Here is a 23,770-nt window from a genome sequence, read left to right as displayed (position 1 = left end):
ACTCCACTCCTTGCCTTTCCTTTTACCTTAGTTTTACTTCAGTACGTTGTATTCTATTGAAGTGACCAAACACTGCAACTCCCAGCAGGCAATTGATGGAGAAGCGTACGTCCAGTACTGGGACATGATGTTCTTCCTGACTTGAGTCATCTGGCAACTCTAGCATATGATTCAATATTTCCCACAGTAAGACCAATAAGGCAATCAAGTGTCATACGTCTGGCACCTGATAGCTCATGTAAGAGCTAAGTACTAAGTACTAAGAAGCATAGTGTACCTTAAAAAGGCAGTGAGCTCTGCTTGAGGCTCAATTACACAATATGGAGAGAGGACCAAATAATTGCCCCCTACAACAATTGTCCTCTCCTGCTGAGGAATGCCACTCAAAACATTGCAGTCTGAGGCAGAAGGAGGGGTGTACGAGCTCAGTCCCAGCTGTTAATGTGATGCCCTAATTAGCACAATGCCAGGGACCACTCCGGTGGTGATAGTGCGCGGTACAAATATCCTTTAACATTAACAATTGCACATGATGGGCTTTCTTAGAAACAAAAGCGAAGCTAAGCTCAGTGGCCACAGATGCGCTGTCCGTGCCAACAGATTGGAGAAAATGCCCAGCTATGGGACACGACATAGTGCTAGCCAGGGCCGGCCTTCCATCTGGCAGCGCCCGGGGTGAGCAAGCAAAAGTTGTTGCCCCTCGTCCCCCGTCTGGGTCCCTATGGGGGAGAGTTGGTGGGGCACCACATTTTGCGCGCTATCGCGCATCGATGTCGAATCCAGGTGAAGAGTGAGAGGAGGAGATGCTTCGCGTTTGTTGGGGATGGAGTCGTTCCCATTCCTGCCTATGGAAAAAAGTGGAAACTCACGGGAACGCACACGTGTCTCCCGAATACCGCCCCCTTCACCCTCCTCCCCCCCGCACCCTGACACCATTCCAGCACCCTAAGGTCTCTGTGCTGTCAAACTTGAACAACATTCCTTTAGAGAGACACAAGGGCACCAAACCACCTACTGAAAAGAAGCTTCCTTCATCCAGGAGCCTCTAAAACAACATGAGAGTTCTAGAAATAAAGCACACAAAGGTGATAACATCACGAAATTCAAAATGCATCAAATAAAATATATGTATCTGCTGAAAAAGGAAAGGCTAAGGGAAGGGTGTGATATCAAGACCAGCTTAACGAATAAATGGACAGGGCCACTGATGTCATTTTTACAAACAAATTCAGAACTCCCCTACACTCAGTGCTGAATAGAATTAGAACTCCCCTACACTCAATGCTTAATAGAATCAGACCTCCCCTACACTCAGTGCTTAATAGAATCAGAACTCCCCCGCACTCAGCACTTAATAGAATCAGATCTCCCCTGCACTTAGTACTTAAAAAAATCAGAACTCCCCTACACTCAGTGCTTAATAGAATCAAAACTCGCCTACACTCAGTGCTTAATGGAACCAGAACTCCCCTACACTCAGTGCTTAATAGAACGAGAACTCCCCTACACTCAGTGCTTGATAGAACCAGAACTCCCCTGCACTCACTGCTTAATAGAATCAGAACTCCCCCGCACTCAGCACTTAATAGAATCAGAACTCTCCTACACACACAGCTGAATAGAATCAGAACTCCCCTACACTCAATGCTTAATAGAATCAGACCTCCCCTACACTCAGTGCTTAATAGAATCAGAACTCCCCTACACTCAGTGCTTAATAGAATCAGACCTCCCCTACACTCAGTGCTTAATAGAATCAGAACTCCCCCGCACTCAGCACTTAATAGAATCAGATCTCCCCTGCACTTAGTACTTAATAAAATCAGAACTCCCCTACACTCAGTGCTTTATAGATTCAAAACTCCCCTACACTCAGTGCTTAATGGAACCAGAACTCCCCTACACTCAGTGCTTAATAGAACGAGAACTCCCCTACACTCAGTGCTTGATAGAACCAGAACTCCCCTGCACTCACTGCTTAATAGAATCAGAACTCCCCTACACTCAGTGCTTAATAGAACCAGAACTCCCCTACACTCAGTGCTTAATAGAACGAGAACTCCTCTACACTCAGTGCTTGATAGAATCAGAACTCCCCTACACTCAGTGCTTAATAGAATCAGAACACCCCCACACTCAGTGCTTAATAGAATCAGAACTCCCCCACACTCAGTACTTAATAGAATCAGATCTCCCCTGCACTCAGTGCTTAATAGAATCAGAACTCCCCTACACTCAGTGCTTAATAGAACGAGAACGCCTGTACACTCAGTGCTTAATAGAATCAGAACTCCCCTACACACAGTGCTGAATAGATTCAGAACTCCCCTACACTCAGTGCTTAATAGAATCAGACCTCCCCTACACTCAGTGCTTAATAGAATCAGAACTCCCCTACACTCAGTGCTTAATAGAACCAGAACTCCCCTACACTCAGTTCTTAATAGAACCAGAACTCCCCTACACTCAGTGGTTAATAGAATCAGACCTCCCCCACACTCAGTGCTTAATAGAATCAGAACTCCCCCCACTCAGTGCTTAATAGAATCAGATCTCCCCTGCACTCAGTACTTAATAAAATTAGAACTCCCCTACACTCAGTGCTTAATAGAATCAGAACTCCCCTACACTCAGTGCTTAATAGAATCAGAACTCCCCCGCACTCAGTGCTTAATAGAATCAGAACTCCCCCGCACTCAGTGCTTAATAGAATCAGAACTTCCCCGCACTCAGTACTTAATAGTATCAGATCTCCCCTGCACTCAGTACTTAATAAAATCAGAACTCCCCTACACTCAGTGCTTAATAGAATCAGAACTCCCCTACACTCAGTGCTTAATAGAATCAGAACTCCCCTACACTCAGTGCTTAATAGAATCAGAACTCCCCCACACTCAGTGCTTAATAGAATCAGAACTCCCCCGCACTCAGTACTTAATAGAATCATATCTCCCCTGCACTCAGTACTTAATAAAATCAGAACTCCCCTACACTCAGTGCTTAATAGAACCAGAACTCCTCCACACTCAGTGCTTGATAGAACCAGAACTCTCCCGCACTCACTGCTCAATAGAATCAGAACTCCCCTACAGTCAGTGCTTAATAGAATCAGACCTCCCCTACACTCAGTGCTTAATAGAATCAGATCTCCCCTACACTCATTGCTTAATAGAATCAGAACTCCCCTACACACAGTGCTGAATAGAATCAGAACTCCCCTACACTCAGTGCTTAATAGAACCATAACTCCCCTACACTCAGTGCTTAATAGAACGAGAACGCCTGTACACTCAGTGCTTAATAGAATCAGAACTCCCCTACACACAGTGCTGAATAGAATCAGAACTCCCCTACACTCAGTGCTTAATAGAATCAGACCTCCCCTACACTCAGTGCTTAATAGAATCAGAACTCCCCTACACTCAGTGCTTAATAGAACCAGAACTCCCCTACACTCAGTGCTTAATAGAACGAGAACTCCTCTACACTCAGTGCTTGATAGAATCAGAACTCCCCTACACTCAGTGCTTAATAGAATCAGAACTCCCCCACACTCAGTGCTTAATAGAATCAGAACTCCCCCACACTCAGTACTTAATAGAATCAGACCTCCCCTACACTCAGTGCTTAATAGAATCAGAACTCCCCTACACTCAGTGCTTAATAGAACCAGAACTCCCCTACACTCAGTGCTTAATAGAACGAGAACTCCTCTACACTCAGTGCTTGATAGAATCAGAACTCCCCTACACTCAGTGCTTAATAGAATCAGAACTCCCCCACACTCAGTGCTTAATAGAATCAGAACTCCCCCACACTCAGTACTTAATAGAATCAGAACTCCCCTACACTCAGTGCTTAATAGAACGAGAACGCCTGTACACTCAGTGCTTAATAGAATCAGAACTCCCCTACACACAGTGCTGAATAGAATCAGAACTCCCCTACACTCAGTGCTTAATAGAATCAGACCTCCCCTACACTCAGTGCTTAATAGAATCAGAACTCCCCTACACTCAGTGCTTAATAGAACCAGAACTCCCCTACACTCAGTGCTTAATAGAACCAGAACTCCCCTACACTCAGAGGTTAATAGAATCAGACCTCCCCCACACTCAGTGCTTAATAGAATCAGAACTCCCCCCACTCAGTGCTTAATAGAATCAGATCTCCCCTGCACTCAGTACTTAATAAAATTCGAACTCCCCTACACTCAGTGCTTAATAGAATCAGATCTCCCCTACACTCAGTGCTTAATAGAATCAGAACTCCCCCGCACTCAGTGCTTAATAGAATCAGAACTCCCCCGCACTCAGTGCTTAATAGAATCAGAACTTCCCCGCACTCAGTACTTAATAGTATCAGATCTCCCCTGCACTCAGTACTTAATAAAATCAGAACTCCCCTACACTCAGTGCTTAATAGAATCAGAACTCCCCTACACTCAGTGCTTAATAGAATCAGAACTCCCCCGCACTCAGTACTTAATAGAATCATATCTCCCCTGCACTCAGTACTTAATAAAATCAGAACTCCCCTACACTCAGTGCTTAATAGAATCAGAACTCCCCTACACTCAGTGCTTAATAGAACCAGAACTCCCTTACACTCAGTGCTTAATAGAACCAGAACTCTCCTACACTCAGTGGTTAATAGAATCAGACCTCCCCCACACTCAGTGCTTAATAGAATCAGAACTCCCCCCACTCAGTGCTTAATAGAATCAGATCTCCCCTGCACTCAGTACTTAATAAAATTCGAACTCCCTTACACTCAGTGCTTAATAGAATCAGAACTCCCCTACACTCAGTGCTTAATAGAATCAGAACTCCCCCGCACTCAGTGCTTAATAGAATCAGAACTCCCCTACACTCAGTGCTTAATAGAATCAGACCTCCCCTACACTCAGTGCTTAATAGAATCAGATCTCCCCTACACTCATTGCTTAATAGAATCAGAACTCCCCTACACACAGTGCTGAATAGAATCAGAACTCCCCTACACTCAGTGCTTAATAGTACCAGACCTCCCCTACACTCAGTGCTTAATAGAATCAGAACTCCCCTACACTCAGTGCTTAATAGAATCAGACCTCCCCTACACTCAGTGTTTCATAGAATCAGATCTCCCCTACACTCAGTGCTTAATAGAATCAGAACTCCCCTACACACAGTGCTGAATAGAATCAGAACTCCCCTACACTCAGTGCTTAATAGAATTAGAACTACCCTACACTCAGTACTTAATAGAATCAGATCCCCCCTACACTCAGTGCTTAATAGAATCAGATCTCCCCTACACTCAGTGCTTAATAGAACCAGAACTCCCCTACACTCAGTGCTTAATAGAACGAGAACTCCTCCACACTCAGTGCTTGATAGAACCAGAACTCCCCCGCACTCACTGCTTAATAGAATCAGAACTCCCCTGAACTTAGTACTTAAAAAAATGAGAACTCCCCTACACTCAGTGCTTAATAGAATCAGACCTCCCCTACACTCAGTGCTTAATGGAACCAGAACTCCCCTACACTCAGTGCTTAATAGAACGAGAACGCCTGTACACTCAGTGCTTAATAGAATCAGAACTCCCCTACACACAGTGCTTAATAGAATCAGACCTCCCCTACACTCAGTGCTTAATAGAATCAGAACTCCCCTACAGTCAGTGCTTAATAGAATCAGACCTCCCCTACACTCAGTGCTTAATAGAATCAGATCTCCCCTACACTCATTTCTTAATAGAAACAGAACTCCCCTACACACAGTGCTGAATAGAATCAGAACTCCCCTACACTCAGTGCTTAATAGAACCATAACTCCCCTACACTCAGTGCTTAATAGAACGAGAACGCCTGTACACTCAGTGCTTAATAGAATCAGAACTCCCCTACACACAGTGCTGAATAGAATCAGAACTCCCCTACACTCAGTGCTTAATAGAATCAGACCTCCCCTACACTCAGTGCTTAATAGAATCAGAACTCCCCTACACTCAGTGCTTAATAGAACCAGAACTCCCCTACACTCAGTGTTTAATAGAACGAGAACTCCCCAACACTCAGTGCTTGATAGAATCAGAACTCCCCTACACACAGTGCTGAATAGAATCAGAACTCCCCTACACTCAGTGCTTAATAGAATCAGACCTCCCCTACACTCAGTGCTTAATAGAATCAGAACTCCCCTACAGTCAGTGCTTAATAGAATCAGACCTCCCCTACACTCAGTGCTTAATAGAATCAGATCTCCCCTACACTCAGTGCTTAATAGAACGAGAACGCCTGTACACTCAGTGCTTAATAGAATCAGAACTCCCCTACACACAGTGCTGAATAGAATCAGAACTCCCCTACACTCAGTGCTTAATAGAATCAGACCTCCCCTACACTCAGTGCTTAATAGAATCAGAACTCCCCTACAGTCAGTGCTTAATAGAATCAGAACTCCCCTACACTCAGTGCTTAATAGAACGAGAACTCCTCCACACTCAGTGCTTGATAGAATCAGAACTCCCCTACACTCAGTGCTTAATAGAACCATAACTCCCCTACACTCAGTGCTTAATAGAACGAGAACGCCTGTACACTCAGTGCTTAATAGAATCAGAACTCCCCTACACACAGTGCTGAATAGAATCAGATCTCCCCTACACTCAGTGCTTAATAGAATCAGACCTCCCCTACATTCAGTGCTTAATAGAATCAGAACTCCCCTACACTCAGTGCTTAATAGAACCAGAACTCCCCTACACTCAGTGCTTAATAGAACGAGAACTCCTCTACACTCAGTGCTTGATAGAATCAGAACTCCCCCGCACTCACTGATTGATAGAATCAGAACTCCCCCGTACTCAGTGCTTAATAGAATCAGAACTCCCCCGCACTCAGTACCTAATAGAATCAGATCTCCCCTGCACTCAGTACTTAATAAAATCAGAACTCCCCTACACTCAGTGATTAATAGAACTAGAACTCCCCTACACTCAGTGCTTAATAGAACCAGAACTCCCCTACACTCAGTGGTTAACAGAATCAGACCTCCCCCACACTCAGTGCTTAATAGAATCAGAACTCCCCCCACTCAGTGCTTAATAGAATCAGATCTCCCCTGCACTCAGTACTTAATAAAATTAGAACTCCCCTACACTCAGTGCTTAATAGAATCAGAACTCCCCTACACTCAGTGCTTAATAGAATCAGAACTCCTCTACACTCAGTGCTTGATAGAATCAGAACTCCCCCGCACTCACTGATTGATAGAATCAGAACTCCCCCGTACTCAGTGCTTAATAGAATCAGAACTCCCCCGCACTCAGTACCTAATAGAATCAGATCTCCCCTGCACTCAGTACTTAATAAAATCAGAACTCCCCTACACTCAGTGATTAATAGAACTAGAACTCCCCTACACTCAGTGCTTAATAGAACCAAAACTCCCCTACACTCAGTGGTTAACAGAATCAGACCTCCCCCACACTCAGTGCTTAATAGAATCAGAACTCCCCCCACTCAGTGCTTAATAGAATCAGATCTCCCCTGCACTCAGTACTTAATAAAATTAGAACTCCCCTACACTCAGTGCTTAATAGAATCAGAACTCCCCTACACTCAGTGCTTAATAGAATCAGAACTCCCCCGCACTCAGTGCTTAATAGAATCAGAACTCCCCCACACTCAGTGCTTAATAGAATCAGAACTTCCCCGCACTCAGTACTTAATAGAATCAGATCTCCCCTGCACTCAGTACTTAATAAAATCAGAACTCCCCTACACTCAGTGCTTAATAGAATCAGAACTCCCCTGCACTCAGTGCTTAATAGAATCAGAACTCCCCCACACTCAGTGCTTAATAGAATCAGAACTCCCCCGCACTCAGTACTTAATAGAATCAGATCTCCCCTGCACTCAGTACTTAATAAAATCAGAACTCCCCTACACTCAGTGCTTAATAGAATCAGAACTCCCCTACGCTCAGTGCTTAATAGAACCAGAACTCCCCTACACTCAGTGCTTAATTTGAAGCAATTCTTTCTGGGCCCTGGCACTTATTGTTTCAGACTCGGTTTGATTATGATGTCGCGTTTTGACAACTTTATTATTGTAACTGCCGGTCACATATTAAACAGATATATAATCAGAATCAAAGCAAAATGTCAATGATTGTGTTTAAAGGTCATATCAAGACACAACGAGTATGTTATTTTAGGTGCATGTTGATTGGTATTTGTAAATCACACATCTGCCGGAGTGACTGAGTACATCCGTCAATCACAATAAGCCGGTGGCAGTGGCAGCTTTAACCCCATATATGTCGACAGCATGTGGAGCAGCACAGTGGGTGGGGATCTGCCCATCCTGACGTGTCATGGGCGTGTTAGACAATATTTGAGCCCTGGCAAATTAAATAGTGCCTATTGTAACCAGTAAGTGAAATTATAGTGAAACTCAGCCTAAAATGCTGCTGTGTTTGGATTTCCTCGAGGTGTGGGAGTGCCAACGCATTTCCTATGAAATGGCGTTTCCACTCGTCACTCCGGCTACCCCGCTTCACACGCCTGCCTATCGATGTGTTGTATAAATTGCCTTTTGCTTCCCTTCTTTAGGCTCAAGCTACAACATTATCCGAGTTCCGCCACAGAAGTTGGACGCCAGTGACTCACTCCAAGGGGCTCAAGTGGTGTGCTCCATTGCGCCCAGAGACAGGATGAGACCCTCTTATTATCACAGTTTTGGTAAGAACGCTGCCACAGGTGTTGTTTCTGCGTTATTTTTCCTCTTCTTGGCAGCGATCAGCAAATTGTTTCTGCACACGATTACTTGATGTTCCACTCAATTCCATAGTTTGATTCTGATGGAATGAGAACACTCGCCAAACTTACATTCTTTTCAATTTGAGCCCTTAAAGTTGGTGTCGGAGGCGTTGCTACGGGGGGGGCGTTAGGGGGCTATAGCCCCTGGTCTTTTGGTTGTAGCCCCGTATAAAAGCTCAGGAGTTACAACCAAAAGGCTATCTAGCCCCGAGTCCCAACAGCCCCGACATTAGCGTAGCCCCAGATCTCTTCCAGACCTAGCAACACCCCTGGTTGGGGTTCCACCCTCACTTTACCCTAGTCCTCCAAGAATCGAAAAGATGCACCATTGATGTATTTCCTATGTTGGTCCAAACAAAGGCAACATCAGCACTGCAGACTTTGCAACTTCAGAGCCAGGCTGTTATGCAAGTCATGCAAAAAGGATGAGCATACTCGTCCTTGGCACTTCAGAGGTGAAGTACTGAATTAATTTAAAGCAAGTGTACACTTGGAAATTGTTCTGCACTGTAAGTGGCCAGGCTTGCTGCATTGCAAGAATTAGGAGAGTTATGTCACTGCGTCATATTGTGGCCCTCGTGCACCTCTGTTTACTCATTTGTGAGTGCATGTGAAAAAGGAGAGTTGCATTTGTGGACGTAGAAGCATTTCTTAGATTCACCATCGGCTGCAGGGCTCTGCAACCATTGGCTCTCTAGATGTTTTGGACTACAACTCCCATGATCCTTCACCATTTAGTATGCTGGCAAGGGTTAAAATAGCCTATTTTACTCTCAAATTTTAGGAACAAGGGTTCTCTCGTTTTTTTTTTTAAACCACCATAATATTGTTGCTGTTTGCAACATACCCCAATGCTCCAATCACAGGGTTGCCTAATGGTACTCCTGTTCAGAGGTGGCGGTCTTGGGATGTAGGAATCCGGGACAGTCTCTGGGGCACCTCTTGTAAAGAAATCTTCATACAATTGCTAGTGTGGCCAATTCTAACCTCGATACACTCATTATCATAAACATGCATGCATTACATTGCCCATAGGGACATTGGGCCCGATTCATGGAATATTTGCCCGGTTCAAAGTGACTTTGCACTGCTGAAAAGTGACTTTGCACTGCCGACACAAACCTTGATTCATGGATCTGTGCAAATCTTTTTGTACTGCAAAAATGACTATGCACTGACTTTGCCCGGACTTTGCACTGCAAAAATACAGTTTGCACGGTTCCATGAATCAGGGTTTTGGGTCAGCAGTGCAAAGTCACTTTTCAGCAGTGCAAATTCACTTTGAACCGGGCAAATATTCTAAGAATAGGGCGCATTGGGTCTAAATTGCTGCAGGCGGAAGCCTCAAACCGAGCAATGCTTTCAATGGAAGGCCACCATTGACTGTTATCCCACCAGCCTATAGAGCCCCTGATCTGGCCCTACTTTGAAAAGATAGGAAACCATCTCAGTATAGCTTTCAAAATGTTGCAAGCTAAGAAAAGAGAGGGGGGAATGTGGGAGGAGCTACTGGAAAGGCATCTGTACTGTCGTATACCCCTGTGAAGCGCTCCATTGCTTCTCAAAGCTAGGGCCGTGCTCGATAAATACCGTATTACTAACAATAAAAGACACCTTTGATGCTGAGGCCCAGTCTTTACACAAGCCCAGACGTTCTTCTATCACAATCCAGGGAATTGTCCCTCAGAAGCGCTGTCGCTTGTGAAGTGCTCACCTCAGAGTGAATGAGCTGCCAGTCATCATACAAAGGGCTACTCTAGGCACGCCTGAGGCCCAGCTCACCAACATTAATCTGCTGCCCACACTAGTTCCGCATGTCAATGCCATCCATGTCAGTTTCCACCATTCTGCTGCATAGTCAGGAATCCGCACAGCCATTGGTAGCCACTTCCTCAACATCAGTTCATTTTCATGCAACCGCACACACTTTGAGCCTGATTCATGGGATTTTTTGCACGGTGCAAAGTGACTTTTCACTGGTGCAAGGTGACTTTGCACTGCCAACAAAACCCTGATTCATGGAACAGTGCAATCAGGGTGGGGGCAGTGCAAAGTGTATTTTTACAGTGCAAAGTGTATTTTTGCATTGCAAAGTGACTTTGCACAGCAAAAAGACACTTTGCACGGTTCCACGAATCAGGATTTTTGTTGGCAGTGCAAAGTCACTTTTCAGCAGTGCAAAGTCAGTTTGCACCGTGCAAAAAAAAGCCATGAATCGGGCCCTTTGACTCATGCACACCTGTGCACACCCCGTAATGCACAATGCTGCAGCTTCCATCGTGGCGCCCTTCCATGCATGCTGTCAGCTGCTCAGTGCAGAGTAGACTCTTCAGCCATACCACCGCTATATCATGGCTTCTCTAGCCCCCATCTTCCATGTCCCCACGCACGACTCATTGGGACAGAGGGCTCCCTGGACCATTCGCTGCCCAAGACTTCGTCCCCTGATGACCCCACACATGTAACAGTCCATCGTAGAGACATGTGTGCAGCCCGCCTTAGAGATGTGGACTTTCAAGTGCGAGGCAGATGCAAGCAACAGGCCTTGTGAATTAAGAGAGCGGATAGACATACCTACATGTCTGCAAAATAACTTCCGCATTAACCTCTTAAGTGCTGAAGACTTTCTGTGTTTTCTTTAGTCCTAATTTACATAGGAAAACATTGAAGCCTCATTCAGTCACGTGCTTAAAGGGACATGTATATGAACAAATATACTTAGGAAAACACGGAATGATGAAAAGATGTTTGTAACATTGGCTTTTTTCAAGAGCAATGCCCCTGCGTATTGGAACTGCTTCACAGCAAGGAACATTAAACCATTTCTATATCTCAAGGTTTGGAATTACTTACAGAACTGAAGTGACCGTAATCTCCTTTTTGTTTTTGGCTATTCAGTGGTGCTATAAACTGAAAGCATTGCGTTGGAGCATAACTAGGAGAGAGGTGCGACGTGAGGAGGGACACACGGATTGTGGGTGTTGTTTGGCTATTTACTCACGCACTGACTGCCCCTGTCCATGTTAATCCCTACAGGCATTCCCACCCACTACCTGCCCATTAACACCCAAAACACATCATCATCAGAGCTCTTTGATCCAGTACTTTCAAGCAGCAATATCAAACTTTAGCTAGCCAGTGTTATTTCTAAGCAGTCTTTTGAGAGTTAATAGCTCAGAATGTATCACTGGTGTAAAAAATGTTTTAATCAAGTGCTTCTCCAGCCACTTGTTTTATATCTGTTCCTTGCACGGAAGTCCTGTTAAAACAGGCAATTTTGGCTGGTGTATAAGCAACAGCCATTTTCCAGGCGCTGCTATCACATGACCAGGTAATAACAGCATTTTCCAGTCTGTCTGCCTCATTACGAGGCTGGCGCTCCCGTAATGAAGGGTACCGGTACGGGACCGGCACCGTTCATTACGGGATGCCTGATTACGAGGTACCCTAGCGGGATCTGCCCAGAACGCCTGGTCAGACCGTTATTAACGGGCCCGTTATTAGCTCCATCCCCATTCCCATTGAGCCCTGTGGGGGCTCAAATGGGAATGGGGTTTGGTTTTGTGAATGAGGAATTACCGGGTCCTCCAAGGATGGAATGACCCGGTAATTTCTCATTCACAGAACCCCGAGCTGGAACCCGATATGGAGGCTACCTCCATACTTATGTCTTCTAATGGCCGACAATTAGTCCCATTATGACAATGCCTGTCAAATTTCTATCCAATGCCTCACAAAAGTCAAAATGATTGGCTTTGCCGCTGCTTGTTCATTTTATTTATGGGCTAGTTGCAGCTTAGACTCGCCAAATGCCACGTAACCATAGTCCTCAGAAAATCACAGGGTTGCCTAATTATGCTCCGATTCAGAGGTGGCGGTCTTGTGATGTAGGAATCCAGGACAGGACAGACAGGGTTGCCCAATTATACTCCTATTCAGAGGTGGCGGTCTTGGGATGTAGGAATCCAGGACAGGACAGACAGGGTTTCCCAATTATACTCCTATTCAGAGGTGGCGGTCTTGGGATGTAGGAATCCAGGACAGGACAGACAGGGTTGCCCAATTATACTCCTATTCAGAGGTGGCGGTCTTGCGATGTAGGAATCCAGGACAGGACAGACAGGGTTGCCCAATTATACTCCTATTCAGAGGTGGCGGCCTTGGGATGTAGGAATCCAGGACAGGACAGACAGGATTGCCCAATTATACTCCTATTCAGAGGTGGCGCTCTTGGGATGTAGGAATCCAGGACGGGACAGACAGGGTTGCCCAATTATACTCCTATTCAGAGGTGGCTGTCCTGGGATGTAGGAATCCAGGACGGGACAGACAGGGTTGCCCAATTATACTCCTATTCAGAGGTGGCGCTCTTGGGATGTAGGAATCCAGGACAGGACAGACAGGGTTGCCCAATTATACTCCTATTCAGAGGTGGCTGTCCTGGGATGTAGGAATCCAGGACGGGACAGACAGGGTTGCCCAATTATACTCCTATTCAGAGGTGGCGGCCTTGGGATGTAGGAATCCAGGACGGGACAGACAGGGTTGCCCAATTATACTCCTATTCAGAGGTGGCGGTCTTGGGATGTAGGAATCCAGGACGGGACAGACAGGGTTGCCCAATTATACTCCTATTCAGAGGTGGCGGCCTTGGGATGTAGGAATCCAGGACAGGACAGACAGGGTTGCCCAATTATACTCCTATTCAGAGGTGGCGGTCTTGGGATGTAGGAATCCAGGACAGGACAGACAGGGTTGCCCAATTATACTCCTATTCATAGGTGGCGGCCTTGGGATGTAGGAATCCAGGACAGGACAGACAGGGTTGCCTAATTATACTCCTATTCAGAGGTGGCGGTCTTGGGATGTAGGAATCCAGGACAGGACAGACAGGGTTGCCCAATTATACTCCTATTCAGAGGTGGCGGCCTTGGGGTGTAGGAATCCAGGACAGGACAGACAGGGTTGCCTAATTGTACTCCTAAATATTCTTGATGCATCTAAAACGCAACGTTTTACCTTGGCTCATCTATGTCCTCTTTAATTTCAGGCATGACGGCAAACTATGTCATCTTTGTTGAGCAACCAATTAAGTTGGATTTACTGAAGATCGTCACCCTTAAGGTGACCGGGAAATCACTAGCCGATGCCTTGATCTGGGCGCCAGACGAGCCCACAGCCTTTCACATTGCACATAAGCTGTCAGGCCAGGTACTTATTCAGACCAAACCAAAGAGAATGCCTTTAAATAACGCTCTTACCTTTTTACAAGTGAAAATAATTCCTGTGGGGGTATCCAGTGTTTATACCGAAAAGATTTTTTAAAGTAAAAGTATAAATGCGGGTGGGTTAAGGGATTAAAAGGGGCCGGGGGAGGAGGGGGGAGGGTAAAAAGGCAGTGGAAACAGGGAGCTTTTTTTACAGGTGTCGTTTTTAAAGTATGTCGTTATTTTGGGTGTCGCCGTAAAGGCCTGGAACTCCTGTGGGCACCTGTTGGCCTAGAATCACATATTGTATTTCATGGATGAATTTTTAATCACACGAATGCCAAGAGACTTGACACGCAAGACATGTTAAAGTATCAGGAGTTGCAGATCAAATATACTCCCAGAGAATAGATGATGTGAGTGGGTTATACGTTCCCTGGCAATTCCGCACTTATGCCATGCGCAAAAAGCAGGAGTAGTTTACTCTTGGGTGACACTGTTGCATGTATTGTGCTCAGAGTTTGTGACGCAGCTAACGTGACTTGGAATTTACGCCCTAGAAGTTGTATACCACTCTCTTGACGTTCCTTTTGCTAGACATTTTATGAAATACTTGTATGCACTCTGCTGGGGGCGAGGGGGAGCCAGCTAATCGGGAGGTTTGGAACGCGGGCTGAATCTACCGATTCAAGTCAGCGTTCCGAGCTGCCTGATGGCTGCTTCCCCCACCTGCCATCTTCTCCCACTCTCCCTTGCCTTATTTTCTAATTCCCTCCACCCCAGCCTCTGCTGCTATTGCTGTTGCTCCATTGTGGCCGCCATACAAATGAAAGAGGGGCTCCGTATGGAGCCCCGCCTTCCGGCTCCATGGCGGCATGTTGGGAAAGTATTTTCATTCAATGTAAGGGACACCATGAGGCGTTCCATTCACTGCATTGAAATACAGTGAATGTCCGTGGAACGTGTGCTAATAGTGTTAATCCCCCAGTCCATGCGCTATACCTGGTGGTAAGGGCCCAGGCCGCTCGTTAAACACCCTTGCTACGATCGACCCTTTAACTTGGGCCCTGGGCCGTTACCTCCCGGTGTAGCCCATGGAACGGGAGCTTAACACTTAAATAGTTGTATGCATAACTCATGCATTTGTCACACCCGAGAGGCCCATGTGACTCACCTTTACATTTACATTTTTTGGCCAGAGCCCCAAACTTGTATTTAGTGCATCTCCTCGCTTGCACCCAAGATGCACTCAGTCAGATGCCCTTTTTACCCTCTTCGCCCACATAAGGGGGTGTTTCAGGGAATTTAAAAACGCGCATCCTGAATTCTCATACGGGATGCACTTTTAAATGCCCTGAAATGAGGGGCATCTCCCTACGTCTTTTAAAGCAGGTGCAGGGTGAGGCGCAAATAAGGGCAAGGTAATTTCAACCCTCTTATGATTTGTTTTTGAAGTGTGACAGCCGCTGGCTAAAAAGAGGATGGGAATGCTTTTCCCCCCATCATTTCGCAGGGAATGTCCCTTTAATGACCCATCCAGGTCAAACGCGCTCCCAGCGGCCAAGTGGTTGCTGGGAGCCTGCATTACACTCTCCTGACACTAATGTATGCATGGGGGCTGAACAGCACATCTTTTCACTACACTCCAGCCCCTCCCGAAATGCTGAGGAAACCTTTGTGCAGAAGGTCACCTGTGCACTTCCGAAAGCAGTGCAAATGAAATGAGCACATTCTCTACACTCCTTTCATTTGTTATGTAATGTTATTTGGTCTTGTACCGTGCACCGCTGCCACTTACGTGGTCTCTTGGTGCCTTGGCAGATTTGGAGCCGGAGGGCTTGGGGGGGGGGGCTTTTTTTGTGGCATTGAGAGGGACAATCGCAAGAGCTTTGATGTGCTGTTGGTAGTTTCAGTTCAGAAAAAAAACGCTCATTGTGTGCTGGTTTGTGATATTTGGTGGTTGTTGTTGTGTTGTGCTTGGTGTCTAGGTATGTGTGCAGTTTGTATGGTTGCCTTGGTTTCTTGTTTGGTGTTGTGTGGTGTGTGTAGCTTGTTGTAGTTTGTGATGGTCTTATGTTTTGTTGGAGTGGTAGTATGTTTATTGGAAGGAAACATCAACCAGACTTTTGCTTGAAAGAACAGAGAACAATTGTAATGGCCAGGTCTAGCATCAGACAGCTGATGCCGATGCATGGAATTCCTCAGCTGTGCTTCCTGGCATCACAAGACATTGATCGGCTCTACTTTCCCATAGATGATATCACGGACCACGTGCTGCTTGACTTTAACACACTGCCCGTTACCTAATTGATTACGTTGGAGATTGATTCACCTTGAATGTTGGGGTATGACCTTCTATTTGAGGCTTTCGCAAATACTAAAGTAAATTATGAGGGCCAGTTGCAGTGTTTGGGATCCGACATAGCAGGGCACCGCCCTTTAATGAAAGCCACTTGTTGTATGGGACAAAATACAAGCAGGGTGGTGGAACTTATGCAGCCGGTACAGTCGCACAAAAGCAGTAGTAACGCAGACTGGAAGTGGCTGCCGGAGTCTCTTGGGTGGCCATTTAGGAAACTAGGTGATTTTGGGACAGGACTTCAGTTACCCCTAGCGCTCCAAGAAGTGGGACTTCAGAGAATGCAATAGTTTCCTGGGTACAGTGGAAAGGACTCCAATCTTGTATAGTTGTGATATAATCACACTCCAGGAGGTGAGGATGCTTGATCCAGTAATTTTTTATGGTTATACACTTGTGCAAGAGACAGTGGTCAAGAGAGCGGGTGGGCGTGCTTCTGTGGGAGGGTGATAACTGCAGTCAGTAACACTTTATTAGTAAGCCTGGAGGTCATATCTAGCAACGTGCATGGCCAGCTGTCTGTAAAAAGTAAGTTGAGGGAAGAAGTCATGTCTAAACCCATTCTCTTGGTGAACATTTATAGTAATCCTGGCTACAGTAATATAGACAGCTTTTTAGATAGCTTATTTAATTTGTTGGCCGAGTTCTTGAGTGACGGTAATGGACGTCATATCATAATCATGGGAGATCTGGACGCCGACGGTATTGCTGCATTGCATTCTAACAACTTGGCCAGAACTAATGATCCCAACAGGCTGAATAGACCTAGAAGGGATGGTGTGAAATGGGGAGATTTTGCAGACGTACGGAATCTGAAGATGGCTGAGGCCCACACCGAGGCCTTTGTTCCTGTCTGGCCTGTCCTGCCATGGATGGTGTGCCGTGCCGCCACCCCTCCTGCTTGCTCCCCTCTGCCTCTTGATTTGCTGCTCCACTCCACGACCATGCTCCTTCCTCCAATGGTCGCCTGCAGCACTCACTGATTCCTTATATCAAGGGATGCGCTGCTGCCACGCTCTGAGCCCTATCTGCTGGCCCGGCTTCCTGCCTCCTTCCACCTGTATAGCAGTTCCTTTTGCACCCGTGCTGCCATCTACTGTAGCCATGTTGTATTTTGCCTGCCCGTCCATTTTCTACTCAACTGTGCCCTCATCTCCTCCCTTTGCTTCCTGCCTTTTCCAGGCTTCAGTCATTCATGCCTGTTTGTCATACTTACCTGTCTGATTTGTCCTTAATGCTTTTTACCTACTTTTTTCTGCACTTGTGTAACTGCCTTGCATTAATGTAGCTCTCTTCTCCTTCCCCTCCTGTTACTTCCCTTCCTCCCCCTGTCCACCTTTCATGTTCAGCACTTGCACGTTCCAAATCGTCTCATGACCTATCCAGCACGTTTTTTGTTTGTTTTCTTCCCTTCTACCCCCATTCAATTACCTTCTTCCCCTCCCCCCTCTTTCATGTTCAGCACTTGCACGTTCCAAATCATCTCACAACCTAGTCAGAACGCTTTTTGTTTGTTTTCTTCCCTTCTACCCCCTCTTGCACTTCCCTTCCTCTCCCTCTCCCCTGCTCCATGGTGTAGTACTTGCACCTTCTGAATGTTTCAAGACCTTTTAAGAACCTTTTTTATATTTGTTTTATACCCTCTTCCTCATTCCTATTCCCCCCCTTTGTCTTGATGCGCCTTAAAACACAAATATTGCTGTATAGTGTGCATTACAACTAACCAGTACAAAATAAAAAAATGGCTAATGGCATGATTTTTGGAGACATTCCTCTAAATCATGCCTGGTCAATTGGGGGGGGGGGGGAGTCATTTTTGGATTACGTGTTCTTAACAAGACCTAAGTGACCACAAAATGTTGACTGCCCTTATGAATTGTTTGGTAGTTAGCAGCCGGTTAAACAAATTTGGTAACATTGTGGTAAATAAAGGCGGCAATCGATTGACCAGGTATGTTGGAAACTTCGACAAATATAACACTAAAATTAACTCTTTCTTCACCACTAGAGCTTTAGAAGAGAAGATGTAAGCAGTAGCAGCTAATGATTTCCAGGCGTTTGTCGATAAATTCACAAGGGTTTCAATGAGGAACCGGATGGTAGCCCGACCAGCGTCGCAGCATTTCTGATCCAATAATCCAAGAGAAAAATCATTGAGAAGAGCTTTAAGGGGCTTGGCTAGGCTGGGCCTGAGTACGGCTAGAGACACAATAAGAGCTCAGACAAAAGCATGAACCATGGATCAAAAGCTACAAGTTTACTTTAGCCCAAAACGAAGGGGAAAGAATGTTGGGAATATAATGATTCACGTAATTTCTGGGAGGTGATAAACAGGAGGAACACTCAGCAAGAGTTTGCAATGAGCAATCCCATTACCGAAAACATCTGGGTAAATGATTTCCAGCATCTATATAGAGAATCAGATGACTGTGTTCCCTTCGAGGGTCAGAACACCCCCTGGGCTTTGACCCTCTTTGTGGACTTAATTGAGGATATAATAAAGAAATCCTCCTGTTCAAGGGCATCAGGCCCTAATGGGCCCTGCACCGTAGCCCTGAGTCCTGAAGGGGCACTCTCTCTTGTGGGGCAGTGTCCTATATATTATGCTTTTGGAAATAATTACAATGGGTGTGTCCTCCTCATAGGACATGGCGGTTATAGTGCCCATATATAAGAAGGGAGATAGGAATACTCCTTTTAACTTTCGTCCTATCTCCCTTCTTGATTGTGAAAGTATATTCCTCGCGAGCCTGGTCCTGAGAGATTTGGAGAGTTGGGCGCCCTCTACTGGTTGCTTGAAGAAGTTCCAGGCGGACATCAGGAAGGGATTGACCTAATTTGAACGGCTTTATACTTGGTTGCCTGAAGGAGGAATCATTGAGGGTGGGCATCATTGTTTACTCCCAGGCATGACTGTATAAACGTTACATATTGTGGCAAAGACTGAGGGACTTGTTGAATCCCCCGGCTCTTTTGTCACTTTTAGTTCATCTATACGACTCAACCTTCCTCCAGTTTTGGCTGAACGGGCAAAGTGCCCCAACAGAATGCTTCTAATCCAAAAGAGGCCTCTGTCAGGGCTGCGTTTTAGCTCCCTGCCTGTTCAATCTTTATCTGTCAGACCTGGGAGAATTTTTGTATAAATCTTGTTTTGCACCCCCACGGTTGTCAACCCTGACAGTCCTCTATCTTACTCAAGCTGATGATGTCATCCTCCTGGATCGAGCCCGGGTGGGTCTGTAGAGACAGCACGAGCTGATCTGAGAGTATTCAGCCAGGAACAAACTCAGAATAAATGAGACTACAACCATTATTATTAGGTTCCATCACAATTTATTTGTATTTATTTATTGCGCATTTGTAAGGCGCTTATACATCAAGGATTTGTGTTTAAAGGTGCCTACAGGGCAAAGGGAAAGGAACAAGGTAAAGCAAGACAATGGATTATGTTTAACAGTGATGAGCAAAATACAGTAGCGGTCCTACTCGGCCTTGTGAACATTCAGATCATGCAAGTGCAGAGACAGAGAAGGGACAGGGAAGTGGGTAAGTGCTAGAAGTTGCACAGAGGGGTGGACTACAAGAAAGCCAGTTGCAAAGGCAGCAGGTAAGTGCCAGGTAGTGGCCACTAGGTGGAGGAGTCACCAGCCAATATGATAAGTGCAGGCCTGTAAGACATCACATACTAGTTGGTGGCCGAAGGCAAGTGCAGGGGGAAGGCGGATGCTGCAGGCAATTGGACAGAAGGCCAGGGCCCAGAAGGACATATAAGGGCCCTGGCCACCAATCACAGTGACTGTGGGGATTAGCACAAGAGGGAGAGAGGGAAGGAGGAGGAGAAGAGGAAGGTCTTGAGGTGATTGCAGAACTTGACGAGATCCGGCTCAAGATGGAGAGAAAGGGGGAGGCTGTCCCAGAGGAGGGAGCCAGCCCAGGAAAGAGAACAACTATATTATAAGGGTACCTGTAATACCACAGCTCCTCCAGGTAAGGAGTACAGAAATATACAAAATGGACCTTGGTAGATGAGGTTAGAGGAGTAACTTTCACAACAAATTGACTATACTTTTTTCAAACCATAAGTTTATTCAAAATAATATATTATTAACTTCTTAACAATGTTTTCTCATAAAACGCATACATTCATATACACTACACATCACCCAATTCATACCACCATACGTACAAACTCTCATTCATATACATCCAATGATCACTTTTTATACAAAAACGGGTATTCAGAACCCATTGTAAAACACATCTATTTATCCTTTCCTTACACTTATATCAACTACAAGTATGTATTTGAATCAAATAGTGCCTAAGCTTATTCACAATATCTACATATGTTTCGGTCATTACACAACAGCTTTTTTACAATTGGCCTGATATTTCTCAACCTTCTTCAGGATTAGGGTAGATCTTGAATATTGCCTAGCCCAATGGCATCATCAGGTGGAAGATGTCTTCCAGCAAATGTCTCCAACAATACTTTATGGGGGCAGTGTCAACTGTGGATCAGATCCTCAATGCTTCTGGGATATGAATTCTGAGAAGCCTTATTACTTAAGTAGGGCCAATATCTTTTGGAATCCGGCACACATCGCAGGTTGCCGTCTTGCTGAGTTTTCAATTATATTTCCTAGGTTGATCATGTAGTACCACTTGTCAAAGTGACCATCCCAGCACCGTGAATGGTGTGTCTCGTTCTTTCACTGTCCCAATGGAGTCGAAGATAACTCACAGGTTTCTGGTTTCGGAGGAAGGGGATGGGGAGGGCCCATAGAGGGTGGCCAGAGTAAAGGGAGAAAAGAGGGTACAGGAGCCCCGATAGGAAGGATCTCAGTCTTGCTATCATTGAGACAGAGATCACTGGAGGCACACCAAGACTGGATGGTGGACAGGCAATCAGGAATGACAGAGGAGGTTGGAAGAGATGCAGATGGTAGTGTAAGGAAGGCATGGTATCAAGGTAAAACATACACAAGTGACCAAGGTTCAAGGGTGTTTATTGAACTTTAACAAGGGTATGATAAACGTCTATCTAATCCTAAATCTACAGATGGGAGCAAGCTACGACCATCAAATGATAATAATGCAGTCCTAGTGGAGTCTCATCAAAATAAAAGGGCCAATACCTAAAAACCTATTGCCAATCATAACAACTAAATACAAATAGTGTGGGGTAATGTTCATGAAAAAGAAAGAAGTGTTCACCAAAAATTATAAGTCAGGATGTTCAGGCCGTTGGCCTCCCTTCCCCACGTTTTTAGCACAGGATAAGGCAGTTCACTTGAGCATAGCACACTCTTGGGCTTCTTCGGCACAAGGACATTGTTCCATTACCAACATCAGGGCCTTTTGTGCCTAAGGGCCTCATTACGACCCAGGCGGTAACCATGGCGCTATTTGCCCCATGGTTGCCTCCAAAACCTTACCGATTCCGCCATGGTGAATGGAGAAATTACCGCCCCATTCCAAGGTTGGCGGGGGCGGTAATTCCCCATTCACCATGGCCCTTCCCCATTCCCATTTGAGCCCCCATAGGGCTCAATGGGAATGGGGAAGGCGCTAATAACGGTTCTGCTAATTGCGGTACCGTTATTAGCTCCAAAGTCCCTTTGCGGGTCCTGTTCTTAACGCCTGGTAAAACCAGGCGTTAAGGAAGGACCAACAAAGGGACCTCGGAATAGGGCGATATGGGATTACCGGCACCAGTGCCCATAACGGTACCGGTATTCCCTTACCGCCCGGGTCGTAATGAGGCCCCAAGTCTCTTAAATTACCAAAGTCTCTTGATTCAGAGGGCCTGATGTACCAAAACAAATGAAAAGTTCCTTTATAAGTATTCAAGTCAGGCGATTCACTCTTCACCCCGCAGCGTGGCACAGATCCCTTTTTCTTACCACAATCTTTACTTTGTACCCCCCTCTTCCGGGCTCAGATCCTCTTATCCAGTGCTTATAGAATATAATAATAATTTATAATTTGGCATTTATATAGCGCTACGAACCCTCAGGTATCTGAGCGCTGCTTATTATTACCCACGGTGTGTGGTGCTCATTTATCGACCTCGGAAGGATGAAAGGTTGAGTTTGGCCTTGCCGGGATTCGAACCTGCGTTAGCAGGCTCTGCACGGATGTCAAAGCAAGCGCTCTACTCGCTGTGCCACTTGACCGGCACAGTATGTTTTCTCTGGTGACTCACAGTTCACCCCGGAGCCCCCTCAGCCAGGCTCAGACCCTTCTTTTACCCAATTAGTCTCCCTCAGCCGGACTCAGACCAATTGCAGTTCGTATTAGCTAGCGAAGACTTTCAAATGTTCACAGGGTTTAGCTTTGACCCATTGCATGACCACTTTGATTTCACAATTCCCAATTTTACATTCTCAGTTGCATACCTAATAGAGACCTTTGAATGAGCACCCATGTGATGCCGGACCACTCAGTATATGGTATCTATCTTGGTTTCAAATGTTCAGTCACTTTTTGGTTGTTCAATTATATTTGCTTCGCTCATTACATACGGCTCACACTCTGTTCTTTCAAGATTTCTTCATACAATGTTGCTGCTTGCAACCTTGTTTCTAACACAGACCGGTCTGGTATCAGTCTCCCCGACTCACCGGCTGTGCTAACTTTACTGGTGCTGCTTTGTTGTAGGAGCCAAGGAAAGTACCAAAGTGGCAATCGTTCCTCCCTGCCTTGGCTATCGATGCAGGAGGGCCCTGGGTACCTTCAACACACAATGTACCTTTATTCAGCTTTAATTCACGGTCGTATGTTTCTTATTCTCAAGGGCTCGTGAAAGTAGCGGTACTTCTCTGAAAAGGTCAAGGGCACTTCCCTCCTTGCAACCCTCTCTGTTCTTGCCGTCTTTCTCCTTGTATTAAACTGCCATCTTGGAATTGCTGCTTCCTCTTGTGCTTTGTCTAGCTCAGAGTGTGCTTACGTCCTCCGCTTTTTATCCCTGTGGGGGAGTATGATGGAAGTCAGGTGTGTGTAATTGCCAGTAATTGCCTAACTCTTCCTGACCCTTGTGTTGGGACATGTCAGGTATACGCCTTGGGTGTTAGTCCCTTTTCTCTCACAATGAGCTGTCCGTGAGAAAGTGTTCATGTTGGGAAAGGGGTGGGGGTTGAGTTCCTAAGTATCCTACCTGGTAGGATGGGAAACAGTTGTTACAGGGAAGGGGATACCACGTCTCAACGTCCGGTGTCCCACTCGCACTCCCCGAAGACCCGCCATCCAGGTTATCCTCCCGCACTGATCCACCCCCAGGAACTTGATCTAAAAGCAATGGCCGTGTCCTGGCCACCTGGAGGACAGATCCCAGGGACTAGTGGGTGAGACACCTTCTGGTTTCTCACAGTAGTCTGAAGAAGAGTTGGGT

The 23,770-nt window shown here is 45.8% G+C and overlaps 1 protein-coding gene across 2 annotated transcripts in view; it reads left to right on the top strand.

The window, feature by feature from the left end:
• The window catches only part of LOC138487725 (carotenoid-cleaving dioxygenase, mitochondrial-like), a 286,226-nt gene that overhangs the window by 213,801 nt on the left and 48,655 nt on the right, over positions 1 to 23,770 (top strand). For both annotated transcript variants that reach the window (XM_069614272.1, XM_069614271.1), the window contains 2 exons: positions 8,605 to 8,733; positions 13,862 to 14,022. In XM_069614272.1, the coding sequence (XP_069470373.1) occupies positions 8,605 to 8,733; positions 13,862 to 14,022 (290 nt within the window). The remainder of the gene's footprint in view (positions 1 to 8,604; positions 8,734 to 13,861; positions 14,023 to 23,770) is intronic.

The sequence above is a fragment of the Ambystoma mexicanum genome, chromosome 9 (genome assembly GCF_040938575.1).
Source record: "Ambystoma mexicanum isolate Mex_15411 chromosome 9, UKY_AmexF1_1, whole genome shotgun sequence".
In the NCBI taxonomy this organism is placed as follows: Eukaryota; Metazoa; Chordata; class Amphibia; order Caudata; family Ambystomatidae; genus Ambystoma; species Ambystoma mexicanum.
Note: the sequence above shows the minus strand (reverse complement) of the source record. Positions and strands in the feature narration are given on the sequence as shown.